The following is a 13,875-nucleotide window of genomic DNA, read 5'->3' on the forward strand; positions in this document are numbered from 1 at the left end:
AAGAGGAATGAGATATTAAATAAGATATTGAATAATATTAGTGAGGCTTAGGATAGAAAACAATCAAAACAGACATCACTAAAATGAGCAGGAATCCATAGGCCAACGAAAGTAATAATTTGAAAATCGAGTTCTGACATTTGACTTCCTTCGTCAGCACAGGGGAACAGAGAATTTGCTTTCACTTTTATTTCATTGACTATGTTTCTCAGCATGAGGACCATAATTATGCAACTTTCTAAATGTATTTCGTAATTATTTTTTTGCGATAATGATGAAGTGCAAAAGGGATTAGAGTTTATGATGAAATGGGACCGTCGCAAGGCAAAATAATAGTTTTAATTTCATGATAATTTCGGATTTGTTCGTTTTTGGCGAATTGTAATCTAATTCGATTAGAATCGAGCCAATGAATAAAACTCAGGGCCTTTGGCCTGATGCAAGACCAATTTTGGGCAAAATTTATGGTAATTTTTGTTTTTGCAATATCTCTTTCCATAAAATTCGGATTTGTATTCCGTTCGTTGGAGGATGATCCTAAAAATAAGGATTTTCCATCTTAGTAGTTATCTCATATTTTTCTACTTTTGGAAAAATATTCTTTTTATTCTATTTTCTGAATTTTGCTAGGTTTTTTTCTATTTAAGGCGTTGTAAACCCTTTGAGACAGCAGTTCTTGGATTCAATAAAAATTTTCTTGAGAGTTCTCTCATTTTGTAATTGTTCATCTTCCCTATAATCTTCCCCTACGTCAGATAATTATGAATTTGCGAAAGGATAAATAAAGTTCCAAAAGTATGCAGTAATCTTACATTTTTGAACTCTTCTATAGATGCTAAAAGAATTTTATTTTTTGAAGGGCAGTGGGGAGGTCAGAAATAGGGAAAGCACGTATTCACAAATTTCTACTTACCCAATACTGACTATCCAACAAAAAGCTCCTTCAAGTTATGTAAAAACTAATCTCCAACATGCATGTGACCATGAGCATTGTCATCGTGGTGATCATGTGAATGGGAGTGCTCACTATGAAGAGAATAGTCAAAGAGGGGCAGAAATCAGAGAGTAAGATTTGGGCACAGTAGCACACGAGCAGAATTTGTCTTCAAATTAAGGGAATGACTAGATTTGGGTTTAATTTTGTAGTCCTGCTACAGTTAGATCACTTTGACAATTTTTTACTGTGCATGTGGTGGCAGACATTTTTGTCGTTGATTTCAACACTTAAAACCATCAATCACACAAATTTTTATACCTCTCACAATGTCAACATTTATGTGCACTTTGAATGTACAAATAACATATTCCTTAGTTTGGGGTCTTGAACATTTTCATTTTCATTGGACCGTTGGGCTAATGGTTTTTGGTTGGGTTGGGCTAAACGCAATTATTCCTTGTGGAAATTACACCCCAACAGGTATTTAGAGCTCACAATTTAATGGATTAATTAATATTATAATTAATCTATAATTCAACCTCGCCCCCACACCCATCCACCCCATCCCATCCCTAATTTCAAAACCCAAATCTCTCTCTCTCTCCCTACTCTTTCCACTCCATTCGCCGTCTTCCTTCTCTTTGTCGTATGTCCGATGGAATAGTCGATGCGAAGTTTTTCTAAGAGAAGCGATTGGTGCCAACATACCCTTCTCATTTCTCACAATTGCAGAAAGCTTCATTCCGACAGTTTGTCACAGCGCTCGACAGTGCAACATTGTTCGAATCGACTTGTAAGTACCACTTGCAGCACCACAGCTTGAGGTGGTAAAGCACCAGAACAATGCAGCTAGTGAGCACCGCATCATAAGTTGTGTTTGGTTGATTTTTTTGACCGTTGGATTGTTAATGGTGGTCGATTTGCAGATTGGGGTAGGAGAAGAGAAGAGAAGAGATTGTGGTAGTTATAGTGTAGTAGTGGTGATGTACATTGTTCCCGCAGTCTACTGCCAATTGTTTGGTGATGCCGCAATCTAATAGCGATGACGGTGCCGGAGTTTTGTATGTGGTGGAGTTGTTGGTGTTGTGGTGGTGGTTTTGCGATTGCAATGGTGTTGTGGTTGCTATAGTGGTGGTTTTGTGTTGCTATGGTGTGTGGTTGTTGCCGTTGTGGTGGTTTTGTGCGGTCTAATGAGGTGGTGGAGATAGTGGTGACGGTGGTGGTGGTGCTCATAGCAGTGATGTGGTGGTCATGGGTGGCATAGGTTGGGATGGGGTGTTTGTGACCAAATATTTGGTTGATTGTGATTAATAAATTGATTAATTTGTAACCAATAAATAATATGTGATTTAAAAAATGTTATTGTAACTATCAATTTATTGAGTTGTGATTGAGAAATTACTCATGATCAATTAATTTGATAATTTCATATTATTAAATAAATTGTGATTTATAAATTTTGTAATTTTGTGATCAATGAATAAATTGTGATATAAGCTGTGTAAATAAAAAATTGAAAATATTGGGATTCTTCATGCCATAGAGTTACTCTTCGGTCACAATTAGAAATTGTAAATAGAAATTGCTGGTTACAGATCACTTGACCTCCATCAATTATTGATGTCATAAATATTTTTCTATCAAATAAATATACACGGCGTGATAAGAATTATTTTATTGTTTTCAACATTCATTTATTGTTTTTCCTTATTTTCTAATTAATATATATATTTAGATTTCAATTGCTATAATATTTAATATAATATAAATAATTTGTGAGAATGTCGAATTAAATGAGTCTCGCAACATCAAATTTAATTAGACTTATCATGAGTAATACTATTTGTAGTCTCTTACTATCACAGTTGTCCTACATAATATACATGTAACGGTTAATGATTTGATACATTAATGTTGTAATTTTTTATTGCCTTATGCATCAAATCACTAACTGCCACATATATGTCATGTAGGGCAACTGCAATAGTGAGCAACTACAAATAGCATTATTCATTATTTTATGCCATAAGATGTTTTTTTAATAATAATGATGCTACATAGAATTATTCTATTCAATATACATGAGCCCGACAACTGCATATTCGTTAAATCCTTATGATGCATTTAGTTTGTAGTTTTCAATTTTCAATTTTGCAAAACACTAAAAACGTGTTGCCTGATATTTCTAAAAATGCATTTTCAAAAACAAAACAAAATTTATAACATAAAACTCAAAATGTATTTTTGAAATTTTGAGTGTTTTCAATGAAAATTCTAAAAGTGCTAAAAACATGGGAAACAAAAATTTAAATCAAAATTTTAAATTTAATACACACACACACACACACTTAAAATCTATTATTACTTAATAATATATTAACATAACGTTGTTCTGTTTTATTGAATAATCAAATTTCTTGAAATAAACTGCTATAAAGCAAATTTTCAAACTTCCAAACTAACAACCAAATGCTTTTATAACAATTTTATTCCAAACACGTTTTTGAGAAACAACTTTCAGAATGACAACCAAACACATTTTTAACAATTTTAAAATTGGCTCTCAAAATAGAAAACTGAAAATGAACTCAAAACTCTTAATTGAGATACAAACCAAACAGACCTTTAACTCCTTTTCTCTAGAATTGAGTTTTTTTTTCCCCTCAGCTTCTTGGTACATTAATTCTTCCAATAAATCTTGATTATTGAAATATTTAATTTTATGGGTTTAATTTTTTTATTTTTTAATTTTTTTTATATCAAATGACAATCACAAGATTTCAAACCTGTATTTGTGGGATTTTTATTTTTTTATCCTTAGTTCTTAAGCCCAAGATTTCTCATTTTATGAATCCTAATACAAGAAATGAAGTTTAGTTCAACCTCCTTACAATCATTTAGCTCCAAAGTCCAACATTCGGTGTTCGTTTTTCTTGTAACATTCTTCCAGTAAAGTTTAATCAGTAAATTTTATATTTTTATGGGTTTTTCTCAGTTTATAATCCCAACTTCCAAGAATCTCATTTATGAATTTTAATCCAACAAATCATGGTTTAAAAAATCGAAATCTGTTAATTTCTTCACAATTCCAATGGATGAGGAATTATTTTGATAAGGTACTATTTGGATTTTGTCTTCTACAAATATGTCGAGGAATTATAGCATAAAAAACATGATATTCTGTTGTCAGAATACTCTCCTACCATTAAACCACTAGTGCAAGATAGTTAAAAGCCTTATAACATTAAAATCATGTTAATGCTTATGATCGGTTTTTCCAACTCAATACAAAGAATTTAATTCAAAATTTTCTCTGATACTAGAAAAATCACGTAGATTATTAACAATCTCATTCAAGCTTAACCTACAAGATAGAATCATACATGTCTTTTAAATCTTGTGATCTCATAATGAGACTGGAATACATGGGTACAATTTTTATTTTTATTTTTTTTTTCTTTTTCCGGAAGAAGACAGCCAATTTGTTCATTTACTTGCGCTGGTCAGTAGCCAAAATACACCAGGAAGTTTGAGAGAAACGACCTAGCATTTTACTAGGATCAGGGATACATTTCAATAGTCATTATCCCACAGAATGTAAGGAAATTCTGATAACAGAAGGATATTTCTTGTATAAAATTGGGATAAATAACTAGTTTTATGCAAGTAAAGCACACAATAACTGATAGCTAATTAGTTCTGCGAGGCTTTTCTGTACTTTATCAGTAAGGTTGCTTGGTCGTCACAGTGTCTTCAACTGGTCTCCTCGATACATGCCTGATCCAACTTCAAGATATATCTCATGCTTAGTTATTGACTATTAACGTAAACATGACTTGATTAATAGGGTAGACTGCATGGTACTGCACAGTATTAAAGAAAAAAGAGATTGAACTCTTGTCTATAATAGTGTCGAATCTAATACTATTTACGAAACATACTTACAGTATCTTAGAGACAATTGGTGGAAGGTTGCTCCAGGGGAGAGAGATTATCAGATCGGGCAAATTTGGCGACTTTGCAATCGCAACAAGTTACACGTCTTGTTAAATGATGCGAGTCCGAAGCAAAAGTGCAACCAAGTGGTTTACAGCAACTGAGCTTCTCGCCAAGTATGTCTGGGTGTGCTTCCCAGAAACTCTTTTCAATTATATTACAGTGTTCAACTACTACTTTGCAGCATTTTCCAACAGCCTCGTTACCTTGGTTCGACATTTTCTTGTCATCATGCTGCATGTATAACATCCAACATTTCAGCCAGAAAAGAGGCAGAATGCAAATTTCTGGAATAGTAAAAGAAAAATAAAAAATTAAGCTCCTCTGTTTCTTAGCATTGTCTTCTTATTAAAATATCTATCTACAATGCAAGAGATAGATTAACCGTGTGCCAGAAAACAGAGGATCCTTGGCGGAACATGAGCGGTAATGTGTTGTAATAATCAATAATGCCAGATAGCCGCATAAGAAGTTCATTTTTCTCTTGAGATTGAGTACCCTGCAGAACAGAAGATAACAAATGCTCTGAGATCAAGAATTCCTTTTGTAAAAATTAATTCTCTTACAATCTTGAGAAATTACATTGATGGAATCATTACATCTAGGCCTTCAGCGGGATTGCTAAGCATAAAGAATGTAAAATTACTTTTTACGTATTTGTTTGTCTTTGGACATGTATGCATGACTTACTATTCTAGAAAAAAAGCTACCTTTTATGAAAGAAATCCCTTGCCCCCCATATCAAGACTCGTTTATAACTTTTACAATAAACTAAGCGGTTGTTTGACAAAACTTTTGATAAAAGTTGTGGATCCCATGAAATATGAGGTTAAAATTAAAGTTTGATCACGAGTTTTCTCATAAAACATGTTCCCTAACAAGTGAAGCTATTAAACTATACTAAGAATCTAGTAACTCGGCATATGAAGTGATTTAGCACCTTCAAGTAGTTCTGAGCTTCACTTTTGCTCTTTCCGGACTTTACAAGCATCCAAAAACAAGTGTTGTACTGATTGTTAATGTGGCCTGAAAATCACAAAGCAGTAATATTACCCTCTATTTGTAAGATAATGGAGGACCAAAATTATAGCTTACAAGACAAGAGTAAGAGCATGTTTGGCTAAGATTAAAAAATGTAAAATTTAGTATTTAAAATTTTTGTTTCTAGACATCTTTCCGTAACTTACCATTGTTTCTACTTTTGAGTAAAAATAAAAAAGTAATTACTTTGGTAGAAACTCATACCTTAACTTATTTCTAACTTTAACCAATAAAAAATTACTTGTGGACTTATAAGTAAACCTTTTAAACTATGACATACATTTTCAATTTTTTCATGCAAATGCCCCTTTGCTGCCGGAAGATGATTTATAAATCAAATGAGAAGAAAGCAACTTACAATCAACTTGTCTCCATGCTAGATAATCTAGTAGAATCTCAGAGGTTGGGTAGCAAACAGCCCGCCCGTCAAAGTATGGTACATGTTTCAACTCTTTCTGTGGGAAAAACTCTTTCCATTTAATGGTGTACATGGAAGAGAATAGCGAGACAATGGCAGATACTATTTCACTGCAAATTTGTAAATTAGATAGAAAGAAGTGATTTAGTTTGATTGAAATAGTGCATACAATATATAAGTAACCTTCCTTTAATTTCTAGGACCTGTAAGACATGGAGGGAAGGTATACCTGGAGCGCCTTTGATATAGCTGAGACTCTTTCTTCAAAACAAAACTGAAAGTTACTAACTAAATTTGTCAAATGTGAGAAGCGAGGAATCGTTATTTAAGCAGAGAGAAGCTGTAAAATGTAGTACAATTTTACTACCTGTATTCATCACTAACCCCATAAGAGAAGACTATATCCTCAAACTCTTCTAGCACACCTACAGCACATGAATTCATTAAGTTCAGAGCCTGTGCATCATTTGGCTTCTCAAATTCATGGACATCAGAAAACCTGTTATAAAGCCAAAAGAAAAGAATGCTAAGTCACACTCATAACATGAGAAAACATAATTAGCAACAAAAGGCCACACATCACCAATGCAAACCACCCTTTTCAGTCAAATGTAATAGCACGAGAATAGTTTAACATTAATGACTTTATGCAATTAAGGTTAAGCAACGCTTAAGGTGACTTACCTATGAAAATGGCAACCATCAACGCGAATAACAATCCAAGTTGATGGCATCAACTTGCTTACATGTAGGAAAGATTTGACATAGTCAGGTTTAATTTTGTTAACATCCTCTGCAAATTGTCCAAGCTCTCTACAAAGACACAAGTAGTCATTCCAGAAGCTCCTTGATGCTATGTTTTTTGAATGAACTTTTATGGCTTTCATCCTCAGTCTTTGAACAGGAGAACCATCTTGGTTGTACTTCACAATATGTTGAACCTAGGTCAAAATAGACAGAAGATGGACAAGTCTGGTTTTATGCAGAGTACATTCATAAATCATATGCACACAAAATCACATTGATTATAGATGGTTTCCCCTCCCTACCCCAACTGGCACTACCCCTCCCCCCGCTCTCCCAACCAGTCCAATTACTCCATCCTTTCCCACATTTCTCCAACCCCCTAAGTTGCACATGGCATCAGGACACTTTTCCGAGGAGTGTTTCTAAAGGTTCCTAGAGTGTCAATAATTAAAAAGACAAATAAAAAGCGGGACACGGGCAAGTGGCTTGTTGGATACATGTCTTCAAGTGTCGGCGTCTGACACATCTCGACACGTGTCCAACGGACATGCCGTCCTAGTAGGAGTGTCTATATATCATGGGGTAGGGGAAGGGGAAGGGGCGGAAGTTAGAAGGTAGTTCTTTTTCTTTTTTCTTTTTTTTTTTTTTAAAGAAGAATCATTATAATTTATTTGTTTGTTGCAATTGAGAATATTGTTATTCAACCTACGACTTAAGGCATGGTAGAAATAAGCATAAGAAAATATTTTTGGGATATCATTCAATTTGCAAATGAAGTAAAACAGCTCCAAAAAATTCTACTCTAAGACAACAATTTCTACCATGAGCGTCACATTAAAGTCAACAAAAATTGAAAAAATAATTATATGTAAGACACCATTAAACATTATACAATTTAAACTATTGAAATAATAAAACAAACCGATTTTCTTGGAGAAAGAGGCCAAGAGAAGCTACCTCTGTCTTGAGAATACATGTTCCTTGACGAAAGATGATTTCTTGTTCTTTATAGTTAATATTGAACCCCTGATAAAGCAACTCATTTTTGTCCTGCTTATGTGTTCCCTATAAAAGGTTCAAATAAAAGTGAGCACAAGTCTTTTCAACCAGTGAGCATGAGTAATTTGGATGAAACACACAATGACCACAAGTACGGAGGAAATGTAAACACAGAGAGAGACAAGCAGAAGATCATGCTTAGTCCAGACTGAATTTGTTTACTGGGAGCTAAGACTATCTACTAGATGATTTGAAACTTCCATGTGAACAAACTTTGAGTCTTTGACAGTCAAGTGCCCACACGACAATTTCATTTGATGCATTCCAAGCTAAACCACAAATCTCATAATCATCCACCACAAGTATATCAGAAACTTAGGTTTTTCTTGTTATTCGTTGTCAATATTGCAGTAATAACTAATCCATTTTTCTCTTTTATGGTACGGTCCACCTCCAGCAAAATGAGAGATTCATATTGATGTCCTTACATGATTGTTCAGCATATCCATAAACAAGAACTGTTTTTATGACATGACAAAATTGAGCAATTCATCAAATGGCAAGCCTCGGACTGTAAAATATAACTTTATGCATGTATGGAGACATAGAAGCAAGTATATCTTATTTTTCATTACAACTGTATTTCCTTCGAGAGTATATCATGCAACAGAGCATGTTTGGCCTTGCTTCTTTAACTGGCTTCTTTTGTAGAAAGAAGCCACTCAAAGAAGGTCAAACATTTGTGGAGATCACAGAAGCAAATAATTATTTATTTATTTATTTTTATTTTTACTAAAACCGCATTTCCTCTGAAACTGAAAGTAAATCATGCAACTATTTCATTAATGTGGAAAACCATACAAATTTATTTCCATGTATTTCACCTTCAGTATTTCTTGAGCTTCCTTTTCAGATTTTCCATTTCTAATCAGCTCCCATAGACAAGTATTGTACTGGTTGCTTAAATGACCTGCCAAAAGAATGATGGGTTTAGCCAATTCAAATGGGACTTCCCTATATTACTAATATATATTCTACACTTAAAAAATTTAATCATTATTCAAATGCAGATTTAATGATTTATACAACTAAGTCAGACACAAATTATAAACTTACATTCGCGCTGTCTCCATGCAAGATATGCTTGAAGAACCTCCATTGATGCACAGCTAATAACTTGTGATTGGAATGAAGGGGGAAATCTCATCCCTGTCTGAGGAAAGAATTCCTTCCATTTGGTGACATATAAGGATGAGAAGTAAGAGATGATGAGCGAGAGTACTTTGCTGCATAGCCATTTCTGTTGTCAGCCAAGCTCATTTTAAAACAGAAATGACTGATATCATACTCCTAATAAATTTATTGTGGAACTAGAACTGAAAATTTTGGTATTGAGATATCATATTTAGGGAAGTTATTGGCACATCTAAAAGACTACACTAATCTTTTAACTGATCGGTTGGATTTAAAAATCTAATGAGTTCCCAATGCACCACATGTACATTTACAGCACGTGGAGAAGACATCTACAGTATAAGTAAATGCTACATAAAAATGTTTAGACAATGCTAATAATTCTCATGGGTCATTCTTGAAATTTTCTATTCACGGGTACCAACAATTAAGCTGTCGATTGAAGTAAAGACTTCTGAATGCAAACATAGGCTGAAAAAAAAAGATATGCAGTAGATAATCATCAAGCTAGTTATGCTTGACCATGCATGAAATTTAATTCTTTGGTTGTCGCAAAAGAATTTCAATTCATATTTCTACTAACTAAAAAGAGGATCTTTTTAGATCTAATAATTACTCTCTATTTCATTAACCATCATTTAGGTGGCTGGTGAGGATCCTTATCCAGAGCATCTATTAGAATGGGAAAATTTTCTTTTTGATAGAAAGAGAGATCCAAACTAATTCACTTTCACCAAGATGTTCGATTAGAGTCTAGTCTTTTAACTTTACAAAACTATTGTTTGACTTCTTGCACAATAGACCCTAGTTTTCCCACTTTATTAGGTCTACTACAACCTTTCCAAATCACAACCTTGAGCTCTTAGACCATAAATATAACCCACTTAATGCTACAGGTGGTGAAGAGTAAATGTCTCCCAAGTCGCTAACTGGGCCCCACTGGGCTTCAAGACTTCAAGTAGCTCCACCCACTGTTAGACAGGGACTTCTTCAAACATATACTCATTTAACTATTACACAACTACAAAGTTATACTCATTTAACTATTACACAACTACAAAGTTCCAAGTTGCTAGAAATTCCTAATAATTAATATTTTTTATTTTCTTTTTCCTAGATAAGCATCATCCACGAGCACCAAATTCCAATTGGAAATTCGAGCAACCACACATGTTCTCTAAGCAAGTGCTGTACACTAAAAACCGCTGAGCATAGGAAGTAAAAACATTTCGAAGGTTATATCACACAACATATGCCATACTTCGGGTGCAAAAAAACCTCACAACAAGAATTTAAAATAAAAATAAAGAAATTATAGGCAGCAATAAGATGAAAACACGAACCTTGCACGTCTCTGATAAAACTTCGTTTCCTTCTTGAACACGAAACTGTAGAAAATACATAAATCAACCGAGCAATATATTAAGAAATAAAGAAATGCCAACTCATTCAATAAATGATGTAGTTTCTCTACTCTACCTATACTCATTGCTGAACCCGTACGAGAAAATAATATCTGGGAACTGCTCTGAAACCGTTTTGGCACAGTCATTCATCAATTCTAACGCCCTCTTGTCGTTAGGCTTCACAAACTCATGCACTTCAGAAAATCTAATAAATACAAAGAAAAATGGGTCATGCATTGGTACAATAATGTTTTAGTGTTCTAATTCCCTGCATATGCTTTTTAATTTAATGTACCTGCCGAAATCCCGGCCATCAATGTGGACAACAATGATGTTGGGTAGCATAATTTCATCTTCCACCTCAAAGGATTTCACGTACTCGTACTTACTATTCGCCATATCAATAAAGAATGCTGAAAAACTCCATAGGGAAATAGGACACACTGAGTGGGCAAGAATAGAGTACTAGTATTAGACTATTAGCAATAAACCAATATAAATTTTATCTAAATATTGTTCTTACATTCCTGTCGGCCACAGCCATCACCCTAAATCCCCCTCCTCCCTAAAACCCTACCTGTTTCAAGAGCAAATTTGCTATCAAGTTCTAAAAGCAAAACCGATGCAAGTGGCGAGATCAATTTTCCCAATGCCATTAAAATCCAGTTTTGAAGTGAGTCGAAATGACGTGCTTATATCAATTTACTTTTTGCAATGTGAATGCATTTTATCATTAACCATTTTAAATTCATTTTGACTATATTCTTGACGATGTGTTATGATAAATTTAGGGCTAATCCAATAGTGTTCACTTGTGTTATGATCAATTGAAGTCCATCATCTAGGGTGAAATTTAAACTAAAACAAACAGGTCAGAATATGATAATTTATCGTGAATATAAAGGCTCAAATGACTTTTGCAAGCAATTCAAATACATCATTCATGATAGTTCCTTTAAAAGTAGATAAAAATATTTTACTACAGGCAGTGGTGGATCCAAGATTGAAGTTTAGCTAGGACAGCCATTGATCGGACTATTGATTGTCAACGGTCAACGACCGTCATAATGAAGTCGTTTATTAATATTTAATTAAATAATATTAAAAAAATTTAAACTTCTATATAAATGCACTAAAACATGAAAATCAAATATAATTCAATTTCCTAATCCAATTTCCAAATCAATACTTGCAAATTTCACTGTATCGCAATATTTATATAATATGCGTAAATCAAATTAATCAATACCTGAACTCAAGGGCGAAGACAAGAAATTCGTTCAGTGCGTGCACAATTTAATTGATGTCAAATGTTGAGTTTTTGGTCATAGATTTAGTGATGATAAAACCATAAAACAATATTACGACAATACCAAAAATGACATAGTTTATAATTAAACTTGTTCCTCGCAAGTTTTCATACTTTGATAATGTTGAACAATAACATCACTATCAAGTAACTGAAAGAAAAACAAGTAAGTGGAAGCAAAAGCAAGTGAAGCTCAAATCAGCCTATGCGTAAAATCAAGCAAAATACTCTCAACCTTAGCACAACATTCAATTAAGTTCACAGAAGACAACTTATGTAGACTGCAGTTCACAAAACTGATAACAGATACATGATTTTAAATCGGCAGCTTGTGTCTAACCTTAGCAAAACATCCAATTAAGTTTACCTTGAGGGCAGGGGCAGTATCCAATTAGGTACTAACTCCAGGCTTGAGGTTCAGCCGCTCCAGCAGCTTCTGGGACTGAGTTCTTCTACCTGCAAATCAACAAATGAATTTCATAAGAATCACAAACTGACTCATCTTGATTTTAGGCTCAAATCAGATCAAAATAACAAATAAAAAAAAAAAAAAGTTCAACAAGAGGGCTTCACTCGTTCACGGTTCAGTGGTTCTAGTTCACCTCCTTTCTTCTTCCAAAAATAAATCACTGCGGCCTGCGCTACCGGCCGCTGATGGAGTCGACGGAAGGAAGACCAAAGGCAGAACCGACGTGGCTCGTCGAGGGCTCAGAGTGACAAGAGTGAGACTATGAGAGGCAGAATGAAAAGATTCAAAGTCGCCGTGGCCGTGCTTCACAATGTCCGTTCGTTTGTAGATAGGCAATTCCCGTTCCGTTATTGAAGAGACATGAGTAGAATCAAATCTAATGGACTGGATTTGGGCAAGAGCTGGGTTGGGCCGTTGGTGGTCGTGGTGAAATTGAATAATGGGCCCGTGCTAATATTTAAATAATAATAATTTTTAGAAAAATTTCATATACAAGAGATTAAGTATAGGACATTTCAAAAATAAGAAAATAAGTATCATATTTCACCAATCAGATATTAGCCTAAAAATGAATACAAATATTAATTTAATTAAAAATGGAAAACAATCCCGCACAATTAGTGTGAAATACCGTACCCAACAGGATTCTCCAAAAAAAAGAAGAAATCATCTCTCAAACTGATTCTAGTGGCCAGAAAATCTGAAAATACATCCAAATTACCCTCGGCTCTCGTAGAAGTGACGGTAAAACCGAATTCTGATCACAAATTGTAGTCGTTGGGTCGCATTACCTCGGATTAAAACAAGGTCCCTCGAATAGTCAATAATTACATTCGTTAAGTGTGTAATTACGATTGATTCATTATAATTTGTCGTTTATTCATGCTTGTGATTTTTGACGGAACTGTGATCGTGAATATCATATAGTGCTGTTTGAAACTGTTGTGACTGTTATGAAAAACATGTGATATGATATTCATAAGATGTGACCTCATGCAGTCAGTACGCAAGGGTGTTTGTGTCTTGGAATGTGTGACGTGTGACATACTGCATCTATGTCATGTGATATTAATGCTCTTGTTTGAATCTAATCATATGCGATCTACACTTAGCTACCGTGACTAATTATTACATGTAATTGTGATTTAATACGCACATGTGACTTGCATGCATTCAATATATGACCATGATATTCAAGATACGACATGCGTTTGTTGTGACCTGTGATAATTTAATAGAATTGTAACCTATATACAATTAACTATGACCAATATACAAAGACTTGTGGCCACTCTTCAACGGCATGTGACCAATATGCAATGACCTGTAACAAATATGTAATGACCTGTGACCTTTCGT

The 13,875-nt window shown here is 34.2% G+C and overlaps 1 protein-coding gene across 15 annotated transcripts; it reads right to left on the reverse strand.

Annotated features, from left to right (window-relative positions):
- Positions 1-4,289: 4,289 nt before the first annotated feature.
- On the reverse strand, positions 4,290-12,869 carry LOC111397080 (tRNA(His) guanylyltransferase 2-like). Of its 15 annotated transcripts, none has more exons than XM_023023814.1 (17): positions 12,621-12,869; positions 12,415-12,503; positions 11,262-11,315; positions 11,034-11,181; positions 10,812-10,943; positions 10,676-10,720; positions 9,255-9,424; positions 9,023-9,108; positions 8,097-8,204; positions 7,077-7,333; positions 6,760-6,891; positions 6,622-6,666; positions 6,333-6,502; positions 5,874-5,959; positions 5,319-5,432; positions 4,883-5,167; positions 4,290-4,723 (listed from the first exon to the last, which is right to left on the reverse strand). In XM_023023814.1, exons 4-16 carry the CDS (start codon positions 11,135-11,137, stop codon positions 4,889-4,891), a joined length of 1,728 nt encoding a protein of 575 aa, XP_022879582.1. In that variant the 5' UTR covers positions 11,138-11,181; positions 11,262-11,315; positions 12,415-12,503; positions 12,621-12,869; the 3' UTR covers positions 4,290-4,723; positions 4,883-4,888. The 15 variants fall into 15 exon arrangements, with proteins under 15 accessions (XP_022879582.1, XP_022879581.1, XP_022879580.1 ...); XM_023023813.1 differs by having other exon boundaries at positions 4,290-4,754; XM_023023812.1 differs by having other exon boundaries at positions 4,290-4,790.
- Between the last annotated feature and the right edge of the window lie 1,006 nt (positions 12,870-13,875).

Source organism: Olea europaea, chromosome 7 (genome assembly GCF_002742605.1).
Source record: "Olea europaea var. sylvestris chromosome 7, O_europaea_v1, whole genome shotgun sequence".
Taxonomy (NCBI): Eukaryota; Viridiplantae; Streptophyta; class Magnoliopsida; order Lamiales; family Oleaceae; genus Olea; species Olea europaea.

Coding starts and splice junctions, on each gene's coding strand:
- LOC111397080 (XM_023023814.1), bottom strand. CDS start 11,137: ATGGCGAATAGTAAGTACGAGTACGTGAAATCCTTTGAGGTGGAAGAT. Junction 7,334..8,096: donor CATGTATTCTCAAGACAGAG/GTAGCTTCTCTT, acceptor ATTTTGACCTAG/GTTCAACATATTGTGAAGTA. Junction 5,168..5,318: donor CCTCTGTTTTCTGGCACACG/GTTAATCTATCT, acceptor TTATACATGCAG/CATGATGACAAGAAAATGTC.